At 37.9% G+C, this 25,833-nt stretch overlaps 1 protein-coding gene across 1 annotated transcript in view; it reads left to right on the forward strand.

The window, feature by feature from the left end:
- The window catches only part of LOC123566571 (cartilage oligomeric matrix protein-like), an 80,821-nt gene that overhangs the window by 33,492 nt on the left and 21,496 nt on the right, over positions 1–25,833 (forward strand). The window contains exon 12 of the mRNA XM_045360801.2: positions 13,538–13,645. Within this exon, the coding sequence (XP_045216736.1) occupies positions 13,538–13,645 (108 nt within the window). The remainder of the gene's footprint in view (positions 1–13,537; positions 13,646–25,833) is intronic.

The following is a 25,833-nucleotide window of genomic DNA, read 5'->3' on the forward strand; positions in this document are numbered from 1 at the left end:
GGAAGGGGGGAACAAGGGGTAAAAAAATTTAAAAAATTTTAAAAACTTTGGGGGAGTGTTTAGTAGAAATAATTTTTTAAAAAAATTAAAAAAAAAGGGACGAGTGGGGAAATTTTTTAAAAATCTGGAGATCTTTTGGTCCTGGAACACTTTGGGGTCTTTTAAATTTTAAATAAAAATGTATTTCGATCCAAATTTTTGGGGTTTTTCCCCCGCCGAAAAAAAGTAATTAAGTATTTCCCAAAATTTGTAAAATACAAAAAATTGTTCTTTATCAAGACAAAACAATACATTTGGGTTATTATTGTTTATTTTTTTTTTAAATTGTTACGGGGAAAAAGCCGTTGAAATGTTTTATTGAAATAAAATCCAAAAAATTTAAATTAATCCAAGAGAAAAATTGAACAAATTTTAAAAAAAATTTTTTTCCCCCAAATTAAGGACATTTTTTTTAACTGGAATAATTTTTTTTAAGGGGGAATATTTAAAAATTTTAAAAATTTAAAAAGTAAATAAAATAGAAAGAGGGCTCGTCCTTGAGAGCTGGAAGCCGCACAATTAAAAAGGGAAAACCTCCTTTGGTTTTTAAAACATTTTATCCCGAAGATACCGATAGGGGATGATTTAAAAGGGGAAAACAAAAATTTGTAGCCCCGGGTTTTTAAGTTCAAAATGGAAATTTAAGTAAGTTTTTTGTTTTAATTGCTTTTTTAATTATTCTTGTTGATGAAATTTTAAATTTTAAAAAAGGGAAAGAAGCTAAATTACAATTAAAAAATAAAAAAAATGAAATTTCCTTAAAAGTTACGATGTAAAAAATAACAGAAAAAATAAATTCTATTTTTTTTTTTAATTTTTGTTTAAAAAATTTAAAAAAAATGATTTTATTTTTTTAATTTCCCTTTAAAACAAAAAAATATTCATTTAAAAATTTTTAGGGTTTTTCTATTTTTTAAAAGAGTTAATTTAAAAATTTTAATTTTTAAAGATCAAATTTAATTTTTAAATTTTAAAGGAATAAGTAAGGTTTAATTTCCCAATTTTAAAGGAATATATCTTTTATCGTCTAACATGAAAAAGGGTTGTTTTATTTTTTAACATAAACTGGAAAAATTTGTGTTTATCAGAACGAAAAATTTTTAAAAGGGTTGGGGGAATTAAAGTTTGGGGGTTAAAATTAAAAAAAAGAAACTTTTTTAATTTTTTTGAACTATTGTTTTTTTAACAAAAAGGTTTTTTAAATTCCCTTTTAAAATTTTTTTAATTTTAACTTCTTTTTCTAATAAATTAAATACATTTACTTTTAATCCGACAAATTTCAAAAAGGGAATTGCCGGCGCTTCATTTTTTTTTTTCCAAATTTAAATTTTTTATTATTATCGAAAAAAAATTTTTGGGATTTTGTTTTCTTTAATCATATTATAAAAAATTTCCTTTGCCCTTTAAAAAAAAACCTCTATGAAATTTTTTGGTTTTTAAATTTTTTTTCAAAATGTTTCGTGTCGGGGAATAAAAATTTTCTTTTTCCCTCGTACTTTTCCTTAATGAAATTTTAAAAAAAAAATTCATACTTTAAATTTTTTTGAAAAACCCTAAAAGCACTTCCCCCATCAAGGCCCTGTTTAATAAAAAAACTTTTTTTTATTCTATAAATCCCAAAAAGGGTTTTGGGGTTTTTTAAACTTCGTTGAACTAAAAATTTTGAAGGTTTGGCTATAAAATTTTTAAAAAAAGGTTTTTAACTTGAGTTTTTTAATATTAACCCTTTTTCGTAAATTCTCCACGCCCTTCCCGAATACTTGGGTTCATTAACTTAAAAAAGTTTTTTTTAAAATAAAATTTTTTGCTTTAGATCTTTTTTGAGTAAAAAAATTTTCAATATATTTTTTTAAACCAAGGACTTTCGTAAAAAATTTAAATTTATTTTATGAAATTTTTTTATTTTTAAAACCCAATTGTGTATATATTTTCAAGATTTTTAAATAAACTACATTTTTTTTTTTTTTTTCTTTTAAATTTGGGAAAACTAATTTTTTTACATTATTTTCCCCCTATTTCAAATTTTCTTTAATAGTTTTCTAAAATTTGGGGAAAACCCAAATTCTTTCTGGTATTTTTAATTTTTTTTTCAGGAGCTAAAGGTAATCGTTGGGGGTTTTTTAAGTAATTCTTTTGGATATTAAAGGGATCACTTTTAATTTTAAAAAATTACTTTTACCTTTTGAAATTTAAAATTTTTTTAAAAATTTTTTTTTTCGGATAAAAATTTTAAAAGTTTCCAGGGGTAAAGGTTTGACCTTAGCCCAACCGAAGGGGGTTTTTGGGCTTTCGGGGTTTCCAAAAATGTATTTGCTGTCAATTTTAGGATCATAATTTTTCATTTATTTATTGTTTGCTTTACTGATCTGTTTAAAATTTTTAACTTTTCCCCCTTTTCAGCCCCTTTTTCAAAAAAGATACATATCAATTTCAGTTATTAAATTTTTATTTTAAATTTCCATTTCTTTTTTAAACATTGCACCCCAAGCTACCCCGGGGAAAATAAAATAATGAAAAGGGGATTTTTTTTGTAGTACTCAAAACTTAGTTTTCAAAAATTTTTTCCCGAATACTTCATTTAAAAGTAATACTTTTCAGTTTTTAAATTAGTTCAGGATATTTTTCCCTTGGGTTTTTTTTTTAAAATTTTTTCCCCAGTTTTTTTTTAGTTGCCATATTCTTTGGGCCCTGATATTTTTTTTTTTGGGGGTTTATTTAAAAATGAATAAAAATCTTTTTTTAAAAAGGGTTAATTTTTTTGTTTTTTTTAATTTTTTAAATAAATCCATGTATTCATATGGTTTTAACCCCTTTTTTGTTTTTAAAAAATTTTAATGCTTTCAAAATAAATTCTTGAGTTTAAATTTTTAAATTTTAGGAATTTTTTTTTTCAAAGTTATCCAATGTTTGAACTTTAAACGGGAAATTTTTTTAAAGCCAAGTAAAGAAATCATAAATGCCTTTTATTTTTTCCATATTTTTGGAAATTTAACTTTTAATTTTTTTTTTTTTAAAATTTTTTCCCTATTTGTTGCATAATAAAATGCCCGGGCATAACCTCTTAAATTGTAAAATTTTTAACAGGAATTTTTTGTGTTAGTCAAAAATTTAAATTACTTTCTGAGGGGGCCCCTTTTTCCCCCTGAATTTTCCTGTTATTTAAACAATCCCCCCGGAAAGGGATTTTCTTTTTCCCTTATATTTTTTTTCACAATATGACAAAACTTTTTTTTTTTTAAATTTCACTTTCTTTTTTTTTGCCCATTTTTAAATTCTTTGTTAAAAATGTTCTTTAAATTTTTTTACAATATTTTTTCCCCTCAAGCTTTTGAAAAAAACTTAAAAATTTGTTTAAAGGACCTCTAAAAATTTCGGGGTTGGTTTAGTATATTTATCGTCATAGAAAACAAAAAACTTTAAACCCCGAACCAAATTTTCTAATTTTTTTGAAAAGGTTAAAGTAAATGAAGATTAAGTTGAGGTAAAGCATTTTAAAAATTTTTTTGTTATTGATTCAAAATCAGCATAAATTAAAAAAGGTACCCCAAACCCCTTTTTGAAAATTTTTTTAAATTTGTACTTTATTTCCCCCTCTTTTGGTTTTTTTCACCTTTGGATCCCATTAATAGCAAAACTTTTGGGTATGTTTTCTTTTAAAATTTTCTTTCTTGATTTAAAATGTTGCGGGAAAAGTTCTACAAAAAAATTTTTTTTTTTTGTTTGTATTTTTTTTTTTTTGTTATTCTTTAAATTTATTAAAGTCTTTTACCCAAAATTAAATGTTGGCCCTACAGGGGTTTTAAACCCCTTTTAAGTCATCATCGTTATTTTAAACATTTGTAATTTTGCAACATGTTTACAGTGTTCTTCGTATTGATATTTTGATTTTGTACAATGGATAAATTCCCCTAGGGTTTTTCATTTCCAAATAATTTAAAAGATATTTTTTTTAAAACTTCTATTTTTGGGGATTTTTATTTAAAAGTAACAGGAAATTTAATTTCCGTATAATTTAAGATTTGTTTTTTATTTTTTTTTATTTTTAAACTCCCATAGGGTTTTTTTTTAACAGGGGAAATTTTTTAAGCTTAAATTTACACCTTCTAAAACATTTTTATTTTCACGTTTTTTTTATATTTATTAAACCCTTTTAATTTAATTTTGTTGTTTATTTGGTAATTTAAATAAACCTTTAAGCAGCCAAAGGGGCAATATTTTTTTATTTATAAATGGCATCAACCCGACTCATTTTTCCAGGGCCCCTTTCCCTTTTGAAATCCAATTTAAACCCAATTTTATTTAAAATTTTTTTAAACAAAAACTTGATGTTTAAAATTTTTTTTTTTTTTCATTTTTTTGTTAATAATTTTTTAAAGCCTTGATTTTAAAATAACTGTTTTTTATATTGGAAACGTTTTATCCATTTTTTTTCAAAATTTTTTTTTTAAAAAAAACGTTTTTTTTTTAATTTCCTTTTAAAGTTTTTAAATTCAGATTTAAAAATATTTCATAAGAGTCGTTTTAGTTAAATATATTTTGGGTTCTTTGGATCTTGTCTATATGTTAAATTTTTTTTTTTCAAAAATTTTTTATAAAATTGTTTTTGGAATTTTTTCGATTTCCATCTATAAATTAATTTAAAAAAAAATTTCCCTTTAAAACAAAAAAGGGTTAAAAAAAAAAATTAAAAAAAAAAAAATTAAAAAAAAAAATAAAAAAAATAAAGTTTTTTAAAATTTTCTTTTTAAAAAAATTAAAAAATTTAAACTTATTTCTTTTTCCATTTGTTTTTTGATTTCCCACATTTTACTCGGGGTTTTCCATTTTCGCACATTGGGTTTTTAACCCCGAATTTAAAACAAGTCTTTTGACGCTGCATAATTTCTTTTATATGTTTTTTTCCATTAGTACACAGTCGGTTACAATAACTTTTTTTTGGATTGTTTCGAATATTATTTTTGGCCCGGGCAATACATAATTTTTCAGCTTTTTCCCCTTCAGTTAATAGAAAAACCGCATTTCCTTCAAATAAAATTTTTTTAAAAAGGGGAAGGATCTATAACATTTTGAAATTTTTTAATTTACAAAGTTTTTTTTTTTCATCCTAACAATTTTTTTCAAGTTTTATTTTAAAAACATTTTTTCTTTTAAAGAACTTTTTTATTTTAAATTTTTTTCTGGGTTATTATTTCTCCAAAGTGCTAGATAATTTTTGGGATAATCATTTTTTTCTTACCTTTTTATTAACCTTTTAAATATAATTTTCTTATTTTGAAAAAAATCTTTTTAAAACGCCCTAATTTTAAAATTTTTTTAATTTTAGAATTTGTTTTTTATTATTCCCCCTTTTTTTTTTGAATAAGATTTCAAAGTCATTTTTTCTAAATTTTTTTTCAAAATGTTAAAATTTTAAAACCTTTTTGAAAAATTCGTTTAACCATTCTTCGGGTAATTTGTGTTGTTTTTCTAAATTTAAATTTAAAACCCAAATTTTGGTTTTCCCCTTTCCCTTCTGTTTCCTTTTTTTAAGTTTTTAAAAAAATTTTTTTTGGGTCGGTTTTAAAAAAAACCCAAATCCTCAAATTGGGGGTTTTTTTCCTTTTTGGTTTTTTTTAATTTTTAAATTAAAAAAAGATTGTATACGCCCCCCCTCGGGGGCCCCTTTATAAACCGTTTTTCGTGAGGGTTTTTTTTTTTTAAAAACGTTTCTGTTGTTAAATTAAAACGTTCAAGAACAGAAAAAACCATCAAACTGTTTACAGAAGATAACTTTTTTTATGAATTTAAAGTTGGGTTTGTGAAAAAAAGGAAAAAAAAATTTGGAAGGTTTTGAGGGACAAGTTCAAAAAAGGGTTTTTTTGAAATTTTAATTAGGTCCAAAAAACATTTTTCCATTCGTTTAATTGGTTCTGGAATTTTTTTAAAATTTGGGGTTATATTCCCTTTAAAAATATCTAAAAAAAGTACCCTTTTTTCCCGATGCAATATTACCTTTAAATTTAATTTTTTTCTCATTTATATAAAATACTTATAGAAAAAATCTTTTTTTAAAAGTTAAAAATTAATACCGCTCTTCTTCTTTTTTTCTTTTTTACCGTTTTTAATTTAAATTCCTTCAATGCTTTTAAAAAGGTGGGGTTTAATAAATTTTTTTTTTTTTGCTTTTTTAATAGTATTGTAAAAATATCCTGAATAACTTTATAACTTTATTTGGGCTTCTTTTTTACTTTTTCCCGCCCTGCTTTTGTTTTAAGTTGTTTTTTTTTGTGATGATGTGTTTTTTTTAAAAAAAAAAATTTTTTGTCGTCAATTTTTGTTGTTTAGTTAAAAATGGAAATTTCGATGGAACAGGGACCAGCAATGCTACAAATACAGGAATAGCTGGAAAAAAAGTGCTAATGAAGCCCGAAAAAACCAAAGAACCCCGCTGTAAATATAAAACCCAGTACTTACTCTCCCACAAAAAAATTTTTAAAATTTTTCTGTAAGCAGCGCTAGTTTAGTTAAGTGAAAAAATTAATTTATCTATTTTTTCTATTTCCCTTTTTATTAGAAAAAATTTGATTTTTTTTGTATTTTTTTAATTTTAAAATTTTTTTTTTTCTAAATTAAATTTGTTTTAAGATCGCTTTAAAAGGGGGAAACCCCAAATTTAAAATTTTTCGCTATAAAACCCCTTTTTTTTTACTAAAGCTTTTTTTTTTTTCTTTTAGTCTCGTCAAATAACTTTTTCAAAATTTAAAATCCCTTTTTGTGTAGTAGGTAAAAGTTCCCTTTTCCGTAAAATGAACCTTGAACTATTTTATTTTTTAATCTTTTAAAAGAGTATGTTTGGGGTTTTTTTTATTAATTTTATAAAATTAAAAAAATTTCCTCTGTCCCGTTTGGGGTATATCCTTTTTCGAATGTCTTTTAAGTTTGCCCTTTAAACAACTCGATCCCAAATTTTTAAATTTTTTCTTTTTCTCTTTTGGTTTTCTTTTAATCACCCTATAAATTTTAAAATAAACGTACCTTTTTTTAAGTTTTTTACTGGCTTCGGGGTTTGGGGTAATTTTTATCCAGATTGTTTTGTTTTTGTTTTATTTTTCAACCATATCCTGCTTAAAAATTTCCTTAAAAAAAATTATAAGGGATTTTTTTGAAAAAATTTTTTCCCCATTATTCTTTTTAATGTTCTATTGAATCTTTCAATTACTACAGGGTTTTTTTTCATTAAATGTATGTTTCATATTAATCTTATTTTTATTCAAAAAAAGATTCAAACTTTTTATTATAAAAATTTTTTTTCCCTTTATCCAAAAAATAAATTTTTTTGGGAATCGCCCCTTTTAAAAATTATTTTTTCAAAAGCTTCAGTAAAAGATTCTCCAGGGGTTTTCAATGGGAAAAACCCAAGCTTTTTTACTAAATTATCAATAACGGGGTTTAAAAAGTTCTTTTTCTCCTTTATTGTTTTTTGAAAAAGCTTGCAGTCAAAAAATCAAGGACCCAAATTTCTTTAATTTTCTTTTAAATTTCCCCTTTTCGTTTCCTAAATTTTTTTTTTTAATTGGTTTGTGTAAAATTTTTTGCTAATTTTATCACTTTCCCCCGTGTTCCGGGGGTTAAAACTTTACCCCCTTTTTTCCCCTTTTTGACTTTGTTTTTTTTCTGGGGGGGTTTAACCCATTTGGGGGAATGTTTTTTCCTTTTCCCCAAAACCCAAAAATTTTTAATTTTGTTTTAATTTTAGGTTTTTCAACTAAAATGTTTTGCAAACTTTTCTCCAAATGTTTTTTATTTTTTTTTTTATTTAAATTGGGAAAACTTTTTCTTTTCAAAAGGGACTCTTTTTTTCACAAATGTCATAGCAAAAATCAGGGCCCCTACATTTCTGCATCCCTTTTGTTGGGCAGGAGGGCCTTTTCTAAAGGGTTTCCTGGTCCCCCCCCAAAAAAAGTTTTTATCCGGGGAAATGTTTAAACCCTTTTTTTGGGAATAAAGGTAAATTTTTTTTATGAAAATCTTTAAAATTTCCCGCTTATAGCTTTAAAAAAACTTTTTATTTTATTTTTCCACAAGAAGGGGAAAGGGAGCCTTTTAAAATTCTTTTCCCATTTTTGCTTTTAAAATAGTGAGGAAATTTTTATTATCATAAATTTTCTTTCTTTCAAAATATATTTTTTATTTTTAAACTCATTATAATTTTGGGTTTAAATTTAAATTTAAAACTTTTTTAAATCGGTTTTTTTCCCGGGTTTTTTTAAAAACCCTTTTTTTTTTAAAATTTCCGGGATTTACCATCCTGGCCCCGGGGCAAAATAATTTTGGGGTTTAAATGTTTTCGCACAAACATTTTCTATACTACTCCAAATTTCTGTAAATTTTTTTGGCTTGAGAGGTTGAAGAAAAACGAGAATGAGAACTGGGCGAAACGTGATGGCTTTTAATAGTCATCGGGCCAGAACGTGATTGCAATTTATGTTCTGAACGTACTAGGGAGAGATTAGGACGTAACGAGAACGAGTTAAACTGTCTGTGAACGAGTTGGTCGAGTTAACAACTAGTTAGAACGTATTTCGACATACTCTGAACGAAGTAGGACTAGTTACAAACTTCTTTAATCTGACAACAGACGGACTTGGACTGCCTACAAACGGTGTTCACATGAGGTGAACGGGCATTATTTCCGAACTGAACTTACTATAAACGTACTTCAGACAGGATAAAGACGCAATGGACGTATCGAGAACTGCTTAAGAACTAACTATGATCGCGTTATGGATATTTTCCGGCCAAATTTCAAGCGTTCTAGCCAGATCGCAGCCCGTTTTACAATATTTTAGGACGGGTTGGAACGTTTTGAGAACTAGTTTGGTGTGATGGGGGCTTTAGATTGACCCTAATTTTATGTTTTACTTGATGATCTGGTATTTTGTCACGAATGTTAGCCTTTCTCGGCGGGGAGTGATTTTATTTACATTGTGTTGTCTAACATGTCGAAATTAGGGTAAGTGCTAGATTGGCTTGCCCTAAAAGCGTTTAACCCCCCTCCCCAACCCCCGCCCCGCCTGTCTCCTATAGGCTACTTACCGTTCCAAGGCTGTGACCCTATTTTCAACTTGTGTTCTGTCCGTCTCGTATTTTGTGATGCGTATGCTGTCTTGTTTGGCGTTGGCGTTTCTTTCCTCTTTCTCCTCACTACCCCCACCACCCCTCCCATCCTTTCCCTTGCATTTGCACCCCCTCTCCTATTACTATGAGTAGGGCTACGCACCATAATTTTTGTTGTCGGCCGTCTCTAGGCGGTGCCCAACTGTTGTTTTTAGCTCACCTGTCACAAAGTGACAAGGTAAGCTTTTGTGATCGCGCGGCGTCCGTCATCCGTCGTAAACTTTTGCTTGTGACCACTCTAGAGGTCACATTTTTCACGGGATCTTTATGAAAATTGGTCAGAATGTTTATCTTGATGATATCTAGGTCAAGTTCGAAACTGGGTTACGTGCGGTCCAAAACAAGGTCAGTAGGTCTAAAAATAGAGAAACCTTGTGACCTCTCTAGAGGCCATATTTTTCAATGGATCTTCATGAAAGTTGGTCAGAATGTTCATCTTGATAATATCCAGGTCATGTTTGAAACTGGGTTACGTGCGATCAAACACTAGGTCAGTAGGTGTAAAAATATAAAAACCTTGTGACCTCTCTAGAGGCCATATTTTTTATGGGATCTGTATGAAAGTTGGTCAGAATGTTTATCTTGATAATATCTAGGTCAAGTTCGAAACTGGGTCAACTGCGGACAAAAACTAGGTCAGTAGGTCTAAAAATAGAAAAACCTTGTGACCTCTCTAGAGGCCATATTTTTCATGGGATCTGTATGAAAGTTGGTCTGAATGTTCATCTTGATGATATCTAGGTCAGTTCGAAACTGGGTCAACTGCGGTCAAAAACTAGGTCAGTAGGTCTAAAAATAGAAAAACCCTTTGACCTCTCTAGAGGCCATATTTTTTCTAGGTCAGTAGGTCTAGAAATAGAAAAAACCTTGTGACCTCTCTAGAGGCCATATTTTTTAGGAGATCTTCATGAAAATTGGTGAGAATGTTCACCTTGATAATGTCTAGGTCAAGTTTAAAACTGGGTCACGTGCCTTCAAAAACTAGGTCATTAGGTCAAATAATAGTAAAACCTTGTGACCTCTCTAGAGGCCATATTTTTCAATGGATCTTCATGAAAATTGGTCAGAATGTTCACCTTGATAATATCTAGTTCAAGTTCGAAACTGGGTGTAGTCTTAGTATCTTTTGTTTTCTTTTGTTTAAGACGATCTTTTGTCTTGCAACCTTGAACTAACACTTCACACTTTCCATAATCTCACTTTAGTCATCTATTTCCAAACAAAGCATGTGACCTGCTGATAAAAACACAAATATAAAATGCAACAGTAAAGTGATAGGTCACACCCGTGAAAAGTAACATTACAATGATGTCACCAAAGATTAGTCCAATGTTGCTTTACATGACTTTCCTAATACACATTTTGTCAATAAAACTTTAAACATCAGTATTAGTCGTTATGTCTCCCAAACTTTTCAGGCTTGTTGGTCCTGACATATTGATAACGCTGAGGGCAATGGTCTTGGTGGTTATCACTATGAAGTTGTTGGGCTCAGAGCCCCAAAATTACCCGAGAGGTTACTCTTTATTAGCCAACCATCTACAGATGGTGGACTAGTCAAATCGCCTTTTGTCCATGGTCTGTCCTTCCGACTGTTAACAATTTTTGTTATGGCATCTGCTCTGAAACTACTTGGTGGTTTTCAATGAAACTTAGCCCCAATGAACTGGGTTACGTTTTGACATGTAAGCGATTCAGGACCAACATGGTCCTCTTGTTTCCTGCTTGTGTGAGCGTTTGTCTTTGGCGGTGCCACCCAGTGTTGTTTATCTTATTTGTCTGTTTATTTATCTGTGTAAGTTAGTTGTGTGTGTGTTTGTGTTTTGTACTTGGGTGTCTGTGCTGTTTTAGTTTACGTCGCTGCCTTTGAGGAACGTGGCTTACCCTTTTGAATATTCATCCTTGCTCCACTTCCCCCTTCACCCGACCGCTTTTTTCTAATCCTCACCTCTCCCCCTTTTTCTGTATTTTGAATTTAATTCAAATGTACTTGTTGGATTTTTTTAAGCAACCCGTTTACAATATTTTTTCGTTACAGATTCTTTTTGTTGTTGGCCTCCTGTGTTTGGGGCTATGACTGTGTTTGGGGTGATCCGTGCTTCCGGGAAATCTACCCTTACCTTTTATCTTTTGTATGATTTACAAAAGCCTGTGAGAGATTCTTCAAAAAATAATTTTCTAACAGCCGGTTGAGCTTTCATGACTGGATTTCTGTTTTAGTCACAGCGGTTTCACTGCTGACCAATTGTCCGAACTCTTGACTTGAAAATAATTTTTATTCCAAATACCATTATCAGTTCTGAACTTGGACGTTTTATCAGTAACTCATAAATACACTTTATTAGTTTTTTGGTTAAATCAATATCATTGAAATATTTACAATATACACGTCTGATTTATGCAAAAACACTATTTTAAAGAGTCATGATTCCTTTAATTAAAATGTGGCTGCGATATTTTTGTTATGAGCATAAAATTGTATTATTTTCTTGCACGCAAAAGTTGGTGTATAGTGTCAAATTAGATATTAGATATAGATGTTAGGCTTTTGAAGACTAACTCCTGTGGAATAATGAAAAGTAGTAAATGAGTTCGGATTTCTTTAACCTTGCCATAAATTTGGGTTAAAGTACAATAAAACATTCTTGGTGGGATTTAGGAAACATTCCAAAATCGACCTTTCGAGGCGACGCCTACCATTTTTAGCTCGACATTTCGAAGAATTGCACTCGCCCCAGCGTCGGCGTCGCCGTTGGTTAAAGTTTTTGATCAAGTCAAAAATCTGTTACTATCAAAGCTATTGACTTGAAACTTAAAATAGTTATTTACTAGCAAAGTCTACACCAGAAGAAACAATCTCCATAACTCTGATTTGAGTTTTGACAGAATCATGCCCCTTTTAACATAGAATTTTTTGGTTAAAGTTTTTGATAAAGTCAAATATCTCTGAAACTATCAAAGCTTTTGACTTGAAGCTTAAAACACTTATTTACTGTCAAAGTCTACACCAGGAGAAATAATCCCCATAACTCTGATTAAATTTTGACAGAATTATGCCCCTTTAAAACTTAGAATTTTTTTTGTTAAAGCTTTTGATATAGTCAAATATCTCTGTTACTGTCAAAGCTTTTGACTTGAAACTTAAAATAGTTATTTACTATCAAATTCAACACCAGGAGAAACAATCCCCATAACTCTGATTTGAATTTTGACAGAGTTATTGCCCCTTTTTAACTTAGAATGTTTTGGTTAAAGTTTATATAACGTCCAGTCTCTGTTAATTTCAAAGCTATTGACGTGAAACTTAAAATAGTTATTTACTATCAGAGTCTACTACTATACACCAGAAGAAACAATTCCCATTACTCTGATTATATATTTGATCGAGTTAAGACGCTTTAATTGGCAAGCCTCTAATTCAGAGTCAAGCACTAAGAAAAATCGATCGTGCTGTCATACAGACAGCTCTTGTTAAGTATGTTGCTTGTATAATTTCCTGCATAAATAGTAAGAGAACTGAAGATCGTTAATCTTGATTCTTTTAATTCAGAAGCAGAATTTATTACTAGATCTGGTGTCTTGATTTAAGGCAAAATTTAGACTGATCATTTTCACAAACGACAGAAGGCAAACTTCAAATTCTACAACCTTTTTGAAAAAGTTAACATAGGCAAAATCGTGCATGGAGTCTATCCGATGAAATATCGCTACCAAATTTTGTGTATGCATATTGTCAACAAAATATCTTAAATCTTTAAACAAGACAAGTCAATATCTTAAGTCCCAAAGGCTCTGTCGCAGCCAAAGTAACCAAAGGTATATAGCGAATACGGACGCGCTTTTTAATTCCCTCCTCCTCCTCCCAGTCTCCCCACCTCCCCTCCAGCTCCTGAAGGATATCCCTAGGAATATCACTGTATACCCCACCACCCACGTTATTTATCTTTGTATACCCAGTCACGTTCTTTATTCCCGAACACCTAGTCACTTCCTTCCTATCTGTATAAAGAACAAGGCAAAGTATTCAGATGTTAAAAGCGTGGTTAGGGAATATAAAAGAATAAAGGATGTAGGGACGTAGCTAGACGTACAGTGCAGAGAGATTAAGGGTTTGTCTAGGTATATACAGGGACATAGGATGTAGTTTTGTGTATATGATGTAATGAAGGATGTTGCTCGGTCGATCAACACAGGGTGTAAAGTCCGTAGATAAAGAATTTGATAGGTATAAAGCGATAATGTGTTAGTGCATCCTTCTTTCTTGCATTTGTTTACTCATTCAAATGTGTATATTTTATAGTTATAATTTAAAAAATATAACGTTCTTCTCATATTTTTTCAGGACAACTGTCCTGAAGTACCAAACAGTGGACAGGAAGATGTAGATAATGACGGTTTAGGTGATGCCTGTGACCCGGACAAAGATAATGATGGTATACCAAATTCACCGGTATGTAATGCAATACAGCATGCCATTCGGGGGGTAGCTCGGCGTGCAATACAGCATGCCATTCGGGGGTTAGCTCGGCGTGCAATACAGCATGCCATTCGGGGGTTAGCTCGGCGTGCAGTGCAGCATGCCATTCGGGGGTTAGCTCGGCGTGCAATACAGCATGCCATTCGGGGGTTAGCTCGGCGTGCAATACAGCATGCCATTCGGGGGTTAGCTCGGCGTGCAATACAGCATGCCATTCGGGGGTTAGCTCGGCGTGCAATACAGCATGCCATTCGGGGGTTGGCTCGGCGTGCAATACAGCATGCCATTCGGGGGTTGGCTCGGCGTGCAGTGCAGCATACACTATAGACAACATTCAGGGTCTAGCTAATGTGTTATGCGCTACATGCACAATGCCATTCAGGGGCGTAGCTAAGAGTACAGTGCAGCATGCACAGTAGTCAACATTCAATGGCGTGGCTAGGAGTATACAGTGCAGCATGCACAGTAGTCAACATTCAATGGCGTGGCTAGACGTGTAGCGCAGCATGCACAGTAGTCAACATTCAATGGCGTGGCTAGGAGTATACAGTGCAGCATGCACAGTAGTCAACATCCAGAGACGTAGCTAGACGTGCAGCGCTGCATGCACAGTAGTCAACATTCAGTGGCGTGGCTAGGAGAATACAGTGCAGCATGCACAGCAGTCAACATTTAGGGGCGCAGCTAGATGTGCAGCGCAGCATGCACATAAGTAGCTAGACGTTTAGCGCTGCATGCACAGTTGTCAACATTTAGTGACGTAGCTAGACGTGTAGCGCAGCATGTACAGTAGTCAACATTCAGTGGCATGGCTAGGAGTATACAGTGCAGCATGCACAGCAGTCAACATTTAGGGGCGCAGCTAGATGTGCAGCGCAGCATGCACATAAGTAGCTAGACGTTTAGCGCTGCATGCACAGTAACCAACATTTAGGGACGTAGCTATACGTGTTGCGCAGCATGCACAGTAGTCAACATTTAGGGAGGTACCAAGATGTATAGCGCAGCATGCACATTAGTTAACATTTAGGGACTTAGCTAGACATTTAGGGGCGCAGCTAGATGTACAGAGGAGCATGCACATAAGTCAACATTTAAGGGCGCAGCTAGGCGTGTAGCGCAGCATGTACAGTAGCCAACAATTAAGGGCGCAGCTAGACGTGTAACGCAGCATACACAGTAGTCAATATTTAGGGCCTAGGTAGATGTGTAGCGCAGCATACTCAGTAGTCAACATTTAGGGGCATAGCTAGACGTGTAGCGCAGCATGCACAGTAGTCAACATTTAAGGGCGCAGCTATACGTGTAGCGCAGCATGCACAGTTGTCAACATTTAAGAGCGTAGCTAGACGTATAGCGCAGCATGCACAGTTGTCAACATTTAGGTACTTAGCTAGGCGTGTAGCGCAGCACGCACTGTAGTCAACATTTATGGGCGAAGCTAGATGTGTAGCGCAGCATGCACAGTGGTCAACATTTAGGAACGTAGCTAGACGTGTAGGGCCCCATGCACAGTTCAACATTTAGGGACTTAGCTAGACGTCTAGTGCAGCATGCACAGTAGTAAACATTTAGGGACGTAGCTAGACGAATAGCGCAGCATGCACAGTGGTCAACATTTAGGGACGTAGCTAGACGTGTAGAGCAGCATGCACAGTTCAAAATTTAGGGACTTAGCTAGACGTATAGCGCAGCATGTACAGTGGTCAACATTTAGGGACGTAGCTAGGCGTGTAGAGCAGCATGCACAGTTCAAAATTTAGGGACGTAGCTAGACGAATAGCGCAGCATGCACAGTGGTCAACATTTAGGGACGTAACTAGACGTGTAGAGCAGCATGCACAGTTCAAAATTTACGGACTTAGCTAGACGTATAGCGCAGCATGCAGTAGTCAACATTTAGGGGCGTAGCTAAACGTATAGCGCAGCATGCACAGTACTAAATATTTAAGGGCGTAGCCAGACGTACAGCACAGCATGCACATTTGTCAACATTTAGGGAGGTAGCTTTCGTCAAAGCCGCATGCAAAGTTGTTAACAATTTAGGGGCGAAAATGCGTGCAAAGTAGTCAACATTTAGGGACGTAGCCAGACGTGCAGCACAGCATACACAGTTGTCAACATTTAAGGGCGTAGCTAGACGTATAGCGCATCATGCATAGTAGGTAACATTTAGGGACGTAGCTAGACGTCCAGCGCAGCATACGCAGTAGTCAACATTTAAGGGCGTAGCTAGACGTTTAGCGTAGCAAACGCAGTAGTCAACATTTAGGGACGTAGCTAGACGTGCAGCGCAGCATACATATTAGTCAACATTTAGGGACGTAGCTAGACGTGCAGCGCAGCATACACATTAGTCAACATTTAAAGGTGTAGCTAGACGTATAGCGCATCATGCATAGTAGGTAACATTTAGGGACGTAGCTAGACGTCCAGCGCAGCATACGCAGTAGTCAACATTTAAGGGCGTAGCTAGACGTTTAGCGTAGCATACGCAGTAGTCAACATTTAGGGACGTAGCTAGACGTGCAGCGCAGCATACACATTAGTCAACATTTAGGGACGTAGCTAGACGTGTAGCGCAGCATGCACAGTAGTCAACATTTAGGGACGTAGCTAGACGTGTAGCGCAGCATGCACAGTTGTCAACATTTAGGGACGTAGCTTGATGTATAGAGCAGCATGCGCATTAACATCAACATTTGAGGGCGCAGCTAGACGTGCAGCGCAGCATGCACAGTAGTCAACATTTAGGGACGTAGCTTGATGTATTGCGCAGCATGCGCAATTAACATCACATTTGAGGGCGCAGCTAGACGTGCAGCGCAGCATGCACAGTAGTCAACAATTTAAGGGCGCAGCTAGACGTATAGCGCAGCATGCACAGTAGTCAACATTTAGGGGCGCGGCTAGACGTGCAGCACAGTAGTTAACATTTTGGGGCACAGCTAGACGTGCAGCGCACCATGCAAAGTAGTCGACATTTTGTGGCGCAGCTAGACGTGCAGTGCAGCATGCACAGTAGTCATCATTTAGGGTCGATGCTAGAGGTGCAGCGCAGCATACACAGTAGTCAACATTTAGGGGCGCAGCTAGATGTGCAACGCAGCATGCACATAAGTCAACATTTAAGGGCACATAGACGTGTAGCGCAGCATGTACAGTAGCCAACATTTAAGGGCGCAGCTAGACGTGTAACGCAGCATGTACAGTAGTCAACATTTAGGGGCGTAGGTATATGTGTAGCGCAGCATGCTCAGTAGTCAACATTTAGGGGCATAGCTAGACTTGTTGCGCAGCATGCACAGTAGTCATCATTTAAGGGCGCAGCTATACGTATAGCGCAGCATGCACATTTTTCAACATTTAAGAGCGTAGCTAGACGTATAGTGCAGCATGCACAGTTGTCAACATTTAGGTACTTAGCTAGGCGTGTAGCGAAGCACGCACTGTAGTCAACATTTAGGGGCGCAGCTAGATGTGTAGCGCAGCATGCACAGTGGTCAACATTTAGGGACGTAGCTAGACGTGTAGGGCAGTATGCAGTAGTCAACATTTAGGGGCGTAGCTAGATGTATAGCGCAGCATGCACAGTAGTAAATATTTAAGAGCGTAGCTAGACGTATAGCGCAGCATGCACAGTAGTAAACATTTAGGGGCGTAGATAGATGTATAGCGCAGCATGCACAGTAGTAAATATTTAAGGGCATAGCCAGACGTACAGCACAGCATGCACAATTAAGGGACGTAGCTAGACGTGAAAGCAGCATGCAAAGTTTTAACATTTAGGAGCGAAGATGGGTGCAAAGTAGTCACATTTAGGACATAGCCATTGATGCAGCGCAGCATACACAGTTTCAACATTAAGGAGGTAGCCAGACGTATAGCGCATCATGCACAGTAGTTAACATTTAGGGACGTAGCTAGACGTGCAGCGCAGCATACGCAGTAGTCAACATTTAAGTGCGTAGCTAGACGTTTAGCGCAGCATGCACAGTAGTCAACATTTAAGGGCGCAGCTAGACATTTAGCGCAGCATGCACAGTTGTCAACATTTAGTGACGGAGCTAGACGTGTAGCGCAGCATGCACAGTAGTCAACGTTTAGGGACGTAGCTAGACGTGTAGCGCAGCATACACAGTAGTCAACATTTAGGGACGTAGCAAGACGTGTAGCGCAGCATACACATTAGTCAACATTTAGGGACGTAGCTAGACGTGTAGCGCAGCATACACATTAGTCAACATTTAGGGACGTAGCTAGACGTGTAGCGCAGCATGTATAGTAGTCAACATTTAAGGGCATGGCTAAACGTGTAGAGCAGCATGCACAGTAGTCAACATTTAAGGGCACAGCTAGACATTTAGCGCAGCATGCACAGTTGTCAACATTTAGTGACGTAGCTAGACGTGTAGCGCAGCATGCACAGTAGTCAACATTTAGGGACGTAGCTAGACGTGTAGCGCAGCATACACATTAGTCAACATTTAGGAACGTAGCTAGACGTGTAGCGCAGCATGTATAGTAGTCAACATTTAAGGGCATAGCTAAACGTGTAGAGCAGCATGCACAGTAGTCAACATTTAAGGGCGCAGCTAGACATTTAGCGCAGCATGCACAGTTGTCAACATTTAGGGACGTAGCAAGACGTGTAGCGCAGCATGTACAGTAGTCAACATTTAGGGACGTAGCTAGACGGATAGCGCAGCATGCACTGTAGTCAACATTTAGGGACGAAGCTAGACCCGAAAGCAGCATGCAAAGTTGTTAACATTTAGGAGCGAAGATGCGTGCAAAGTAGTCAACATTTAGGGACATAGCCATTGATGCAGCGCAGCATACACAGTTGTCAACATTTAAGGAGGTAGCTAGACGTATAGCGCATCATGCACAGTAGTTAACATTTAGGGACGTAGCTAGACGTGCAGCGCAGCATACGCAGTAGTCAACATTTAAGTGCGTAGCTAGACGTTTAGCGCAGCATGCACTGTAGTCAACATTTAAGGGCGCAGCTAGACATTTAGCGCAGCATGCACAGTTGTCAACATTTAGTGACGTAGCTAGACGTGTAGCGCAGCATGCACAGTAGTCAACATTTAGGGATGTAGCTAGACGTGTAGCGCAGCATACACAGTAGTCAACATTTAGGGACGTAGCAAGACGTGTAGCGCAGCATACACATTAATTTACATTTAGGGACGTAGCTAGACGTGTAGCGCAGCATACACATTAGTCAACATTTAGGGACGTAGCTAGACGTGTAGCGCAGCATGTATAGTAGTCAACATTTAAGGGCATAGCTAAACGTGTAGAGCAGCATGCACAGTAGTCAACATTTAAGGGCGCAACTAGACATTTAGCGCAGCATGCACAGTTGACAACATTTAGGGACGTAGCAAGACGTGTAGCGCAGCATGTACAGTAGTCAACATTTAGGGACGTAGCTAGACGGATAGCGCAGTATGCACAGTAGTCAACATTTAGGGACGTAGCTAGACGGATAGCGCAGCATGCACAGTAGTCAACATTTAGGGACGTAGCTTGGCGTATAGCGCAGCATGCACAGTTGTCAAGATTTAGGGATGTAGCTAGACGCGTAGGGCACCATGCACAGTTCAACATTTAGAGACTTAGCTAGACGTCTAGCGCAGCATGCATAGTAGTTAACATTTAGGGAAGTAACTAGACGTATATCGCAGCATGCACAGTGGTCAACATTTAGGGATGTAGCTAGACGTATAGCGCAGCATGCACAGTACTAAATATTTAAGGGCGTAGCCAGACGTACAGCACAGCATGCACATTTGTCAACATTTAGGGAGGTAGCTTTCGTCAAAGCCGCATGCAAAGTTGTTAACATTTAGGGGCGAAAATGCGTGCAAAGTAGTCAACATTTAGGGACGTAGCCAGACGTGCAGCACAGCATACACAGTTGTCAACATTTAAGGGCGTAGCTAGACGTATAGCGCATCATGCATAGTAGGTAACATTTAGGCACGTAGCTAGACGTCCAGCGCAGCATACGCAGTAGTCAACATTTAAGGGCGTAGCTAGACGTTTAGCGTAGCATACGCAGTAGTCAACATTTAGGGACGTAGCTAGACGTGCAGCGCAGCATACATATTAGTCAACATTTAGGGACGTAGCTAGACGTGCAGCGCAGCATACACATTAGTCAACATTTAAAGGTGTAGCTAGATGTATAGCGCATCATGCATAGTAGGTAACATTTAGGGACGTAGCTAGACGTCCAGCGCAGCATACGCAGTAGTCAACATTTAAGGGCGTAGCTAGACGTTTAGCGTAGCATACGCAGTAGTCAACATTTAGGGACGTAGCTACACGTGCAGCGCAGCATACACATTAGTCAACATTTAGGGACGTAGCTAGACGTGTAGCGCAGCATGCACAGTAGTCAACATTTAGGGACGTAGCTAGACGTGTAGCGCAGCATGCACAGTTGTCAACATTTAGGGACGTAGCTTGATGTATAGAGCAGCATGCGCATTAACATCAACATTTGAGGGCGCAGCTAGACGTGCAGCGCAGCATGCACAGTAGTCAACATTTAGGGACGTAGCTTGATGTATAGCGCAGCATGCGCATTAACATCAACATTTGAGGGCGCAGCTAGACGTGCAGCGCAGCATGCACAGTAGTCAACATTTAAGGGCGCAGCTAGACGTATAGCGCAGCATGCACAGTAGTCAACATTTAGGGGCGCGGCTAGACGTGCAGCACAGTAGTTAACATTTTGGGGCACAGCTAGACGTGCAGCGCACCATGCAAAGTAGTCGACATTTTGTGGCGCAGCTAGACGTGCAGTGAAGCATGCACAGTAGTCATCATTTAGGGTCGATGCTAGAGGTGCAGCGCAGCATACACAGTAGTCAACATTTAGGGGCACAGCTAGATGTGCAACGCAGCATGCACATAAGTCAACATTTAAGGGCACATAGACGTGTAGCGCAGCATGTACAGTAGCCAACATTTAAGGGCGCAGCTAGACGTGTAACGCAGCATGTACAGTAGTCAACATTTAGGGGCGTAGGTATATGTGTAGCGCAGCATGCTCAGTAGTCAACATTTAGGGGCATAGCTAGACTTGTTGCGCAGCATGCACAGTAGTCATCATTTAAGGGCGCAGCTATACGTATAGCGCAGCATGCACATTTTTCAACATTTAAGAGCGTAGCTAGACGTATAGTGCAGCATGCACAGTTGTCAACATTTAGGTACTTAGCTAGGCGTGTAGCGAAGCACGCACTGTAGTCAACATTTAGGGGCGCAGCTAGATGTGTAGCGCAGCATGCACAGTGGTCAACATTTAGGGACGTAGCTAGACGTGTAGGGCAGTATGCAGTAGTCAACATTTAGGGGCGTAGCTAGATGTATAGCGCAGCATGCACAGTAGTAAATATTTAAGGGCGTAGCTAGACGTATAGCGCAGCATGCACAGTAGTAAACATTTAGGGGCGTAGATAGATGTATAGCGCAGCATGCACAGTAGTAAATATTTAAGGGCGTAGCCAGACGTACAGCACAGCATGCACATTAAGGGACGTAGCTAGACGTGAAAGCAGCATGCAAAGTTGTTAACATTTAGGAGCGAAGATGGGTGCAAAGTAGTCAACATTTAGGGACATAGCCATTGATGCAGCGCAGCATACACAGTTGTCAACATTTAAGGAGGTAGCCAGACGTATAGCGCATCATGCACAGTAGTTAACATTTAGGGACGTAGCTAGACGTGCAGCGCAGCATACGCAGTAGTCAACATTTAAGTGCGTAGCTAGACGTTTAGCGCAGCATGCACAGTAGTCAACATTTAAGGGCACAGCTAGACATTTAGCGCAGCATGCACAGTTGTCAACATTTAGTGACGTAGCTAGACGTGTAGCGCAGCATGCACAGTAGTCAACGTTTAGGGACGTAGCTAGACGTGTAGCGCAGCATACACAGTAGTCAACATTTAGGGACGTAGCAAGACGTGTAGCGCAGCATACACATTAGTCAACATTTAGGGACGTAGCTAGACGTGTAGCGCAGCATACACATTAGTCAACATTTAGGGACGTAGCTAGACGTGTAGCGCAGCATGTATAGTAGTCAACATTTAAGGGCATGGCTAAACGTGTAGAGCAGCATGCACAGTAGTCAACATTTAAGGGCACAGCTAGACATTTAGCGCAGCATGCACAGTTGTCAACATTTAGTGACGTAGCTAGACGTGTAGCGCAGCATGCACAGTAGTCAACATTTAGGGACGTAGCTAGACGTGTAGCGCAGCATACACATTAGTCAACATTTAGGAACGTAGCTAGACGTGTAGCGCAGCATGTATAGTAGTCAACATTTAAGGGCATAGCTAAACGTGTAGAGCAGCATGCACAGTAGTCAACATTTAAGGGCGCAGCTAGACATTTAGCGCAGCATGCACAGTTGTCAACATTTAGGGACGTAGCAAGACGTGTAGCGCAGCATGTACAGTAGTCAACATTTAGGGACGTAGCTAGACGGATAGCGCAGCATGCACTGTAGTCAACATTTAGGGACGTAGCTAGACCCGAAAACAGCATGCAAAGTTGTTAACATTTAGGAGCGAAGATGCGTGAAAAGTAGTCAACATTTAGGGACATAGCCATTGATGCATCGCAGCATACACAGTTGTCAACATTTAAGGAGGTAGCTAGACGTATAGCGCATCATGCACAGTAGTTAACATTTAGGGACGTAGCTAGACGTGCAGCGCAGCATACGCAGTAGTCAACATTTAAGTGCGTAGCTAGACGTTTAGCGCAGCATGCACTGTAGTCAACATTTAAGGGCGCAGCTAGACATTTAGCGCAGCATACACAGTAGTCAACATTTAGGGACGTAGCAAGACGTGTAGCGCAGCATACACATTAATTTACATTTAGGGACGTAGCTAGACGTGTAGCGCAGCATACACATTAGTCAACATTTAGGGACGTAGCTAGACGTGTAGCGCAGCATGTATAGTAGTCAACATTTAAGGGCATAGCTAAACGTGTAGAGCAGCATGCACAGTAGTCAACATTTAAGGGCGCAGCTAGACATTTAGCGCAACATGCACAGTTGTCAACATTTAGGGACGTAGCAAGACGTGTAGCGCAGCATGTACAGTAGTCAACATTTAGGGACGTAGCTAGACGGATAGCGCAGCATGCACAGTAGTCAACATTTAGGGACGTAGCTAGACGGATAGCGCAGCATGCACAGTAGTCAACATTTAGGGACGTAGCTTGGCGTATAGCGCAGCATGCACAGTTGTCAAGATTTAGGGATGTAGCTAGACGCGTAGGGCACCATGCACAGTTCAACATTTAGAGACTTAGCTAGACGTCTAGCGCAGCATGCATAGTAGTTAACATTTAGGGACGTAACTAGACGTATATCGCAGCATGCACAGTGGTCAACATTTAGGGTCGTAGCTAGACGTGTAGGGCAGCATGCACAGTTCAACATTTAGGAACTTTGCTAGACGTATAGCGCAGCATGCACAGTAGTAAACATTTAGGGGCATAGCTAGACGTATAGCGCAGCATGCACAGTACTTAATATTTAAGAGCGTAGCCAGACGTACAGCACCGCATGCATATTTGTCAACATTTAGGAACGTAGCTAGACGTCAAAACAGCATGCAAAGTTGTTAACATTTAGGGGCGAAGATGCGTGCAAAGTTGTCAACATTTAGGGACGTAGCCAGACGTGCAGCGCAGCACACACAGTTGTCAACATTTAAGGGCGTAGCTAGACGTACAGCGCATCATGCACAGTAGTTAACATTTAGGGACGTAGCTAGACGTGCAGCGCAGCATACACTGTTTTCAACATTTAAGGGCGTAGCTAGACGTATAGCGCAGCATGCACAGTAGTCAACATTTAGGGACGTAGCCAGACGTGTATCGCAGCATGCACAGTTGTCAACATTTTGGGACGTAGCTATACGTGCAGCGCAGCATACACTGTTTTCAACATTTAAGGGCATAGCTAGACGTATAGCGCAGCATGCACAGTAGTCAACATTTAGGGACGTAGCCAGACGTGTATCGCAGCATGCACAGTTGTCAACATTTTGGGACGTAGCTAGACGTATAGCGCAGCATGCACAGTAGTTAACATTTAGGGGCGTAGCTAGACGTGTAGCACAGCATGCACAGTTGTCAACATTTAGGGACGTAGCTAGACGTATAGCAAAGCATGCACAGTTGTCAACATCTAGGGATGTAGCCAGACGTGTAGCGCAGCATGCACAGTTGTCAACATTTAGGGACGTAGCTAGACATGCAGCGCAAGCATGCACAGTTGTCAACATTTAAGGGCGCAGCTAGACGTGCAACGCAGCATGCACAGTAGTCAACATAATTTAAGGGCGTAGCTAAACGTATAGCGCATCATGCACAGTATCAGCATTTAGGGACGTAGCAAGACGTATAGCGCAGCATGCACAGTAGTCAACATTTAGGGGCGCAGCTAAACGTATAGCGCAGCATGCACAGTAGTCAACATTTAGGGGCGCAGCTAAACTTATAGCGCAGCATGCACAGTAGTCAACATTTAGGGACGTAGCTAGACGTATAGCGCAGCATGCACAGTTGTCAACATTTAAGGGCGTAGCTAGACGAATAGCGCAGCATACACAGTAGTCAACATTTAGGGACGTAGATAGACGTGCAGCGCAGCATACACAGTAGTCAACATTTCAGAGCGTCGCTACATGTGTAGAACAGCATTCACAGTAGTCACCATTCAGGAGCGTAGCTACATGTGTAGAGCAGCATACACAGTAGTCAACTTTCAGGAGCGTAGAGCTACATGTGTAGCTCAGCAAACACAGTGGTGAACATTTTAGAGAGTAGCTACATGTGTAGAGCAACATAAACAGTAGTCAACATTCAGGAGCGTAGAGCTACATGTGTAGACGTGAAGCGCAGCATGCACAGTTGCCAACATTTAAGGGCGTAGCTAGACGTATAGCGCAGCATGCACAGTAGTCAACATTTAGGGGTGTAGCTAGACGTATAGCGCATCCTGCACAGTAGTCAACCCTTAGGGGCGTAGCTAGACGTGCAGGGCAGCATGCACAAGAGTCAACATAATTTAAGGGCGTAGATAGACGTATAGTGTAGAATGCACAGTATCAGCATTTAGGGACGTAGCTAGACGTATAGCGCAGCATGCACAGTTGTAAACATTTCAGGGCGTAGCTAGACGTGCAGCGCAGCATGCACGGTTGTCAACATTTAGGGACGTAGCTAGACGTGCAGCGCAGCATACACAGTAGTCAACATTTCAGAGCGTCGCTACATGTGTAGAACAGCATTCACAGTAGTCAACATTCAGGAACGTAGCTACATGTGTAGAGCAGCATACACAGTAGTCAACAATCAGGAGCGTAGAGCTACATGTGTAGCTCAGCAAACACAGTGGTGAACATTTTAGAGAGTAGCTACATGTGTAGAGCAGCATAAACAGTAGTCAACATTCAGGAGCGTAGAGCTACATGTGTAGACGTGAAGCGCAGCATGCACAGTTGCCAACATTTAAGGGCGTAGCTAGACGTATAGCGCAGCATGCACAGTAGTCAACATTTAGGGGTGTAGCTAGACGTATAGCGCAGCATGCACAGTAGTCAACCCTTAGGGGCTTAGCTAGACGTGCAGGGCAGCATGCACAGTAGTCAACATAATTTAAGTTCGTAGCTAGACGTATAGTGTAGAATGCACAGTATCAGCATTTAGGGACGTTGCTAGACGTATAGCGCAGCATGCACAGTTGTAAACATTTCAGGGCGTAGCTAGACGTGCCGCGCAGCATGCACGGTTGTCAACATTTAGGGACGTAGCTAGACGTGCAGCGCAGCATGCACAGTTGTCAACATTTAAGGGCGTAGTTAGACGTGCAGCGCAGCATGCACGGTTGTCAACATTTAGGGGCGTAGCTAGACGTGTAGCGCAGCACGCACTGTAGTCAACATAATTTAAGGGCGTAGCTAGACGTGCAGCGCAGCATGCACAGTTGTCAACATTTAGGGACGTAGCTAGACGTGCAGCGCAGCATACACAGTTGTCAACATTTAAGGGCGTAGCTAGACATATAGCGCAGCATGCATAGTAGTAAACATTTAGGGGCGTATC

The sequence above is a fragment of the Mercenaria mercenaria genome, chromosome 8, assembly GCF_021730395.1.
Source record: "Mercenaria mercenaria strain notata chromosome 8, MADL_Memer_1, whole genome shotgun sequence".
NCBI lineage: Eukaryota > Metazoa > Mollusca > Bivalvia > Venerida > Veneridae > Mercenaria > Mercenaria mercenaria.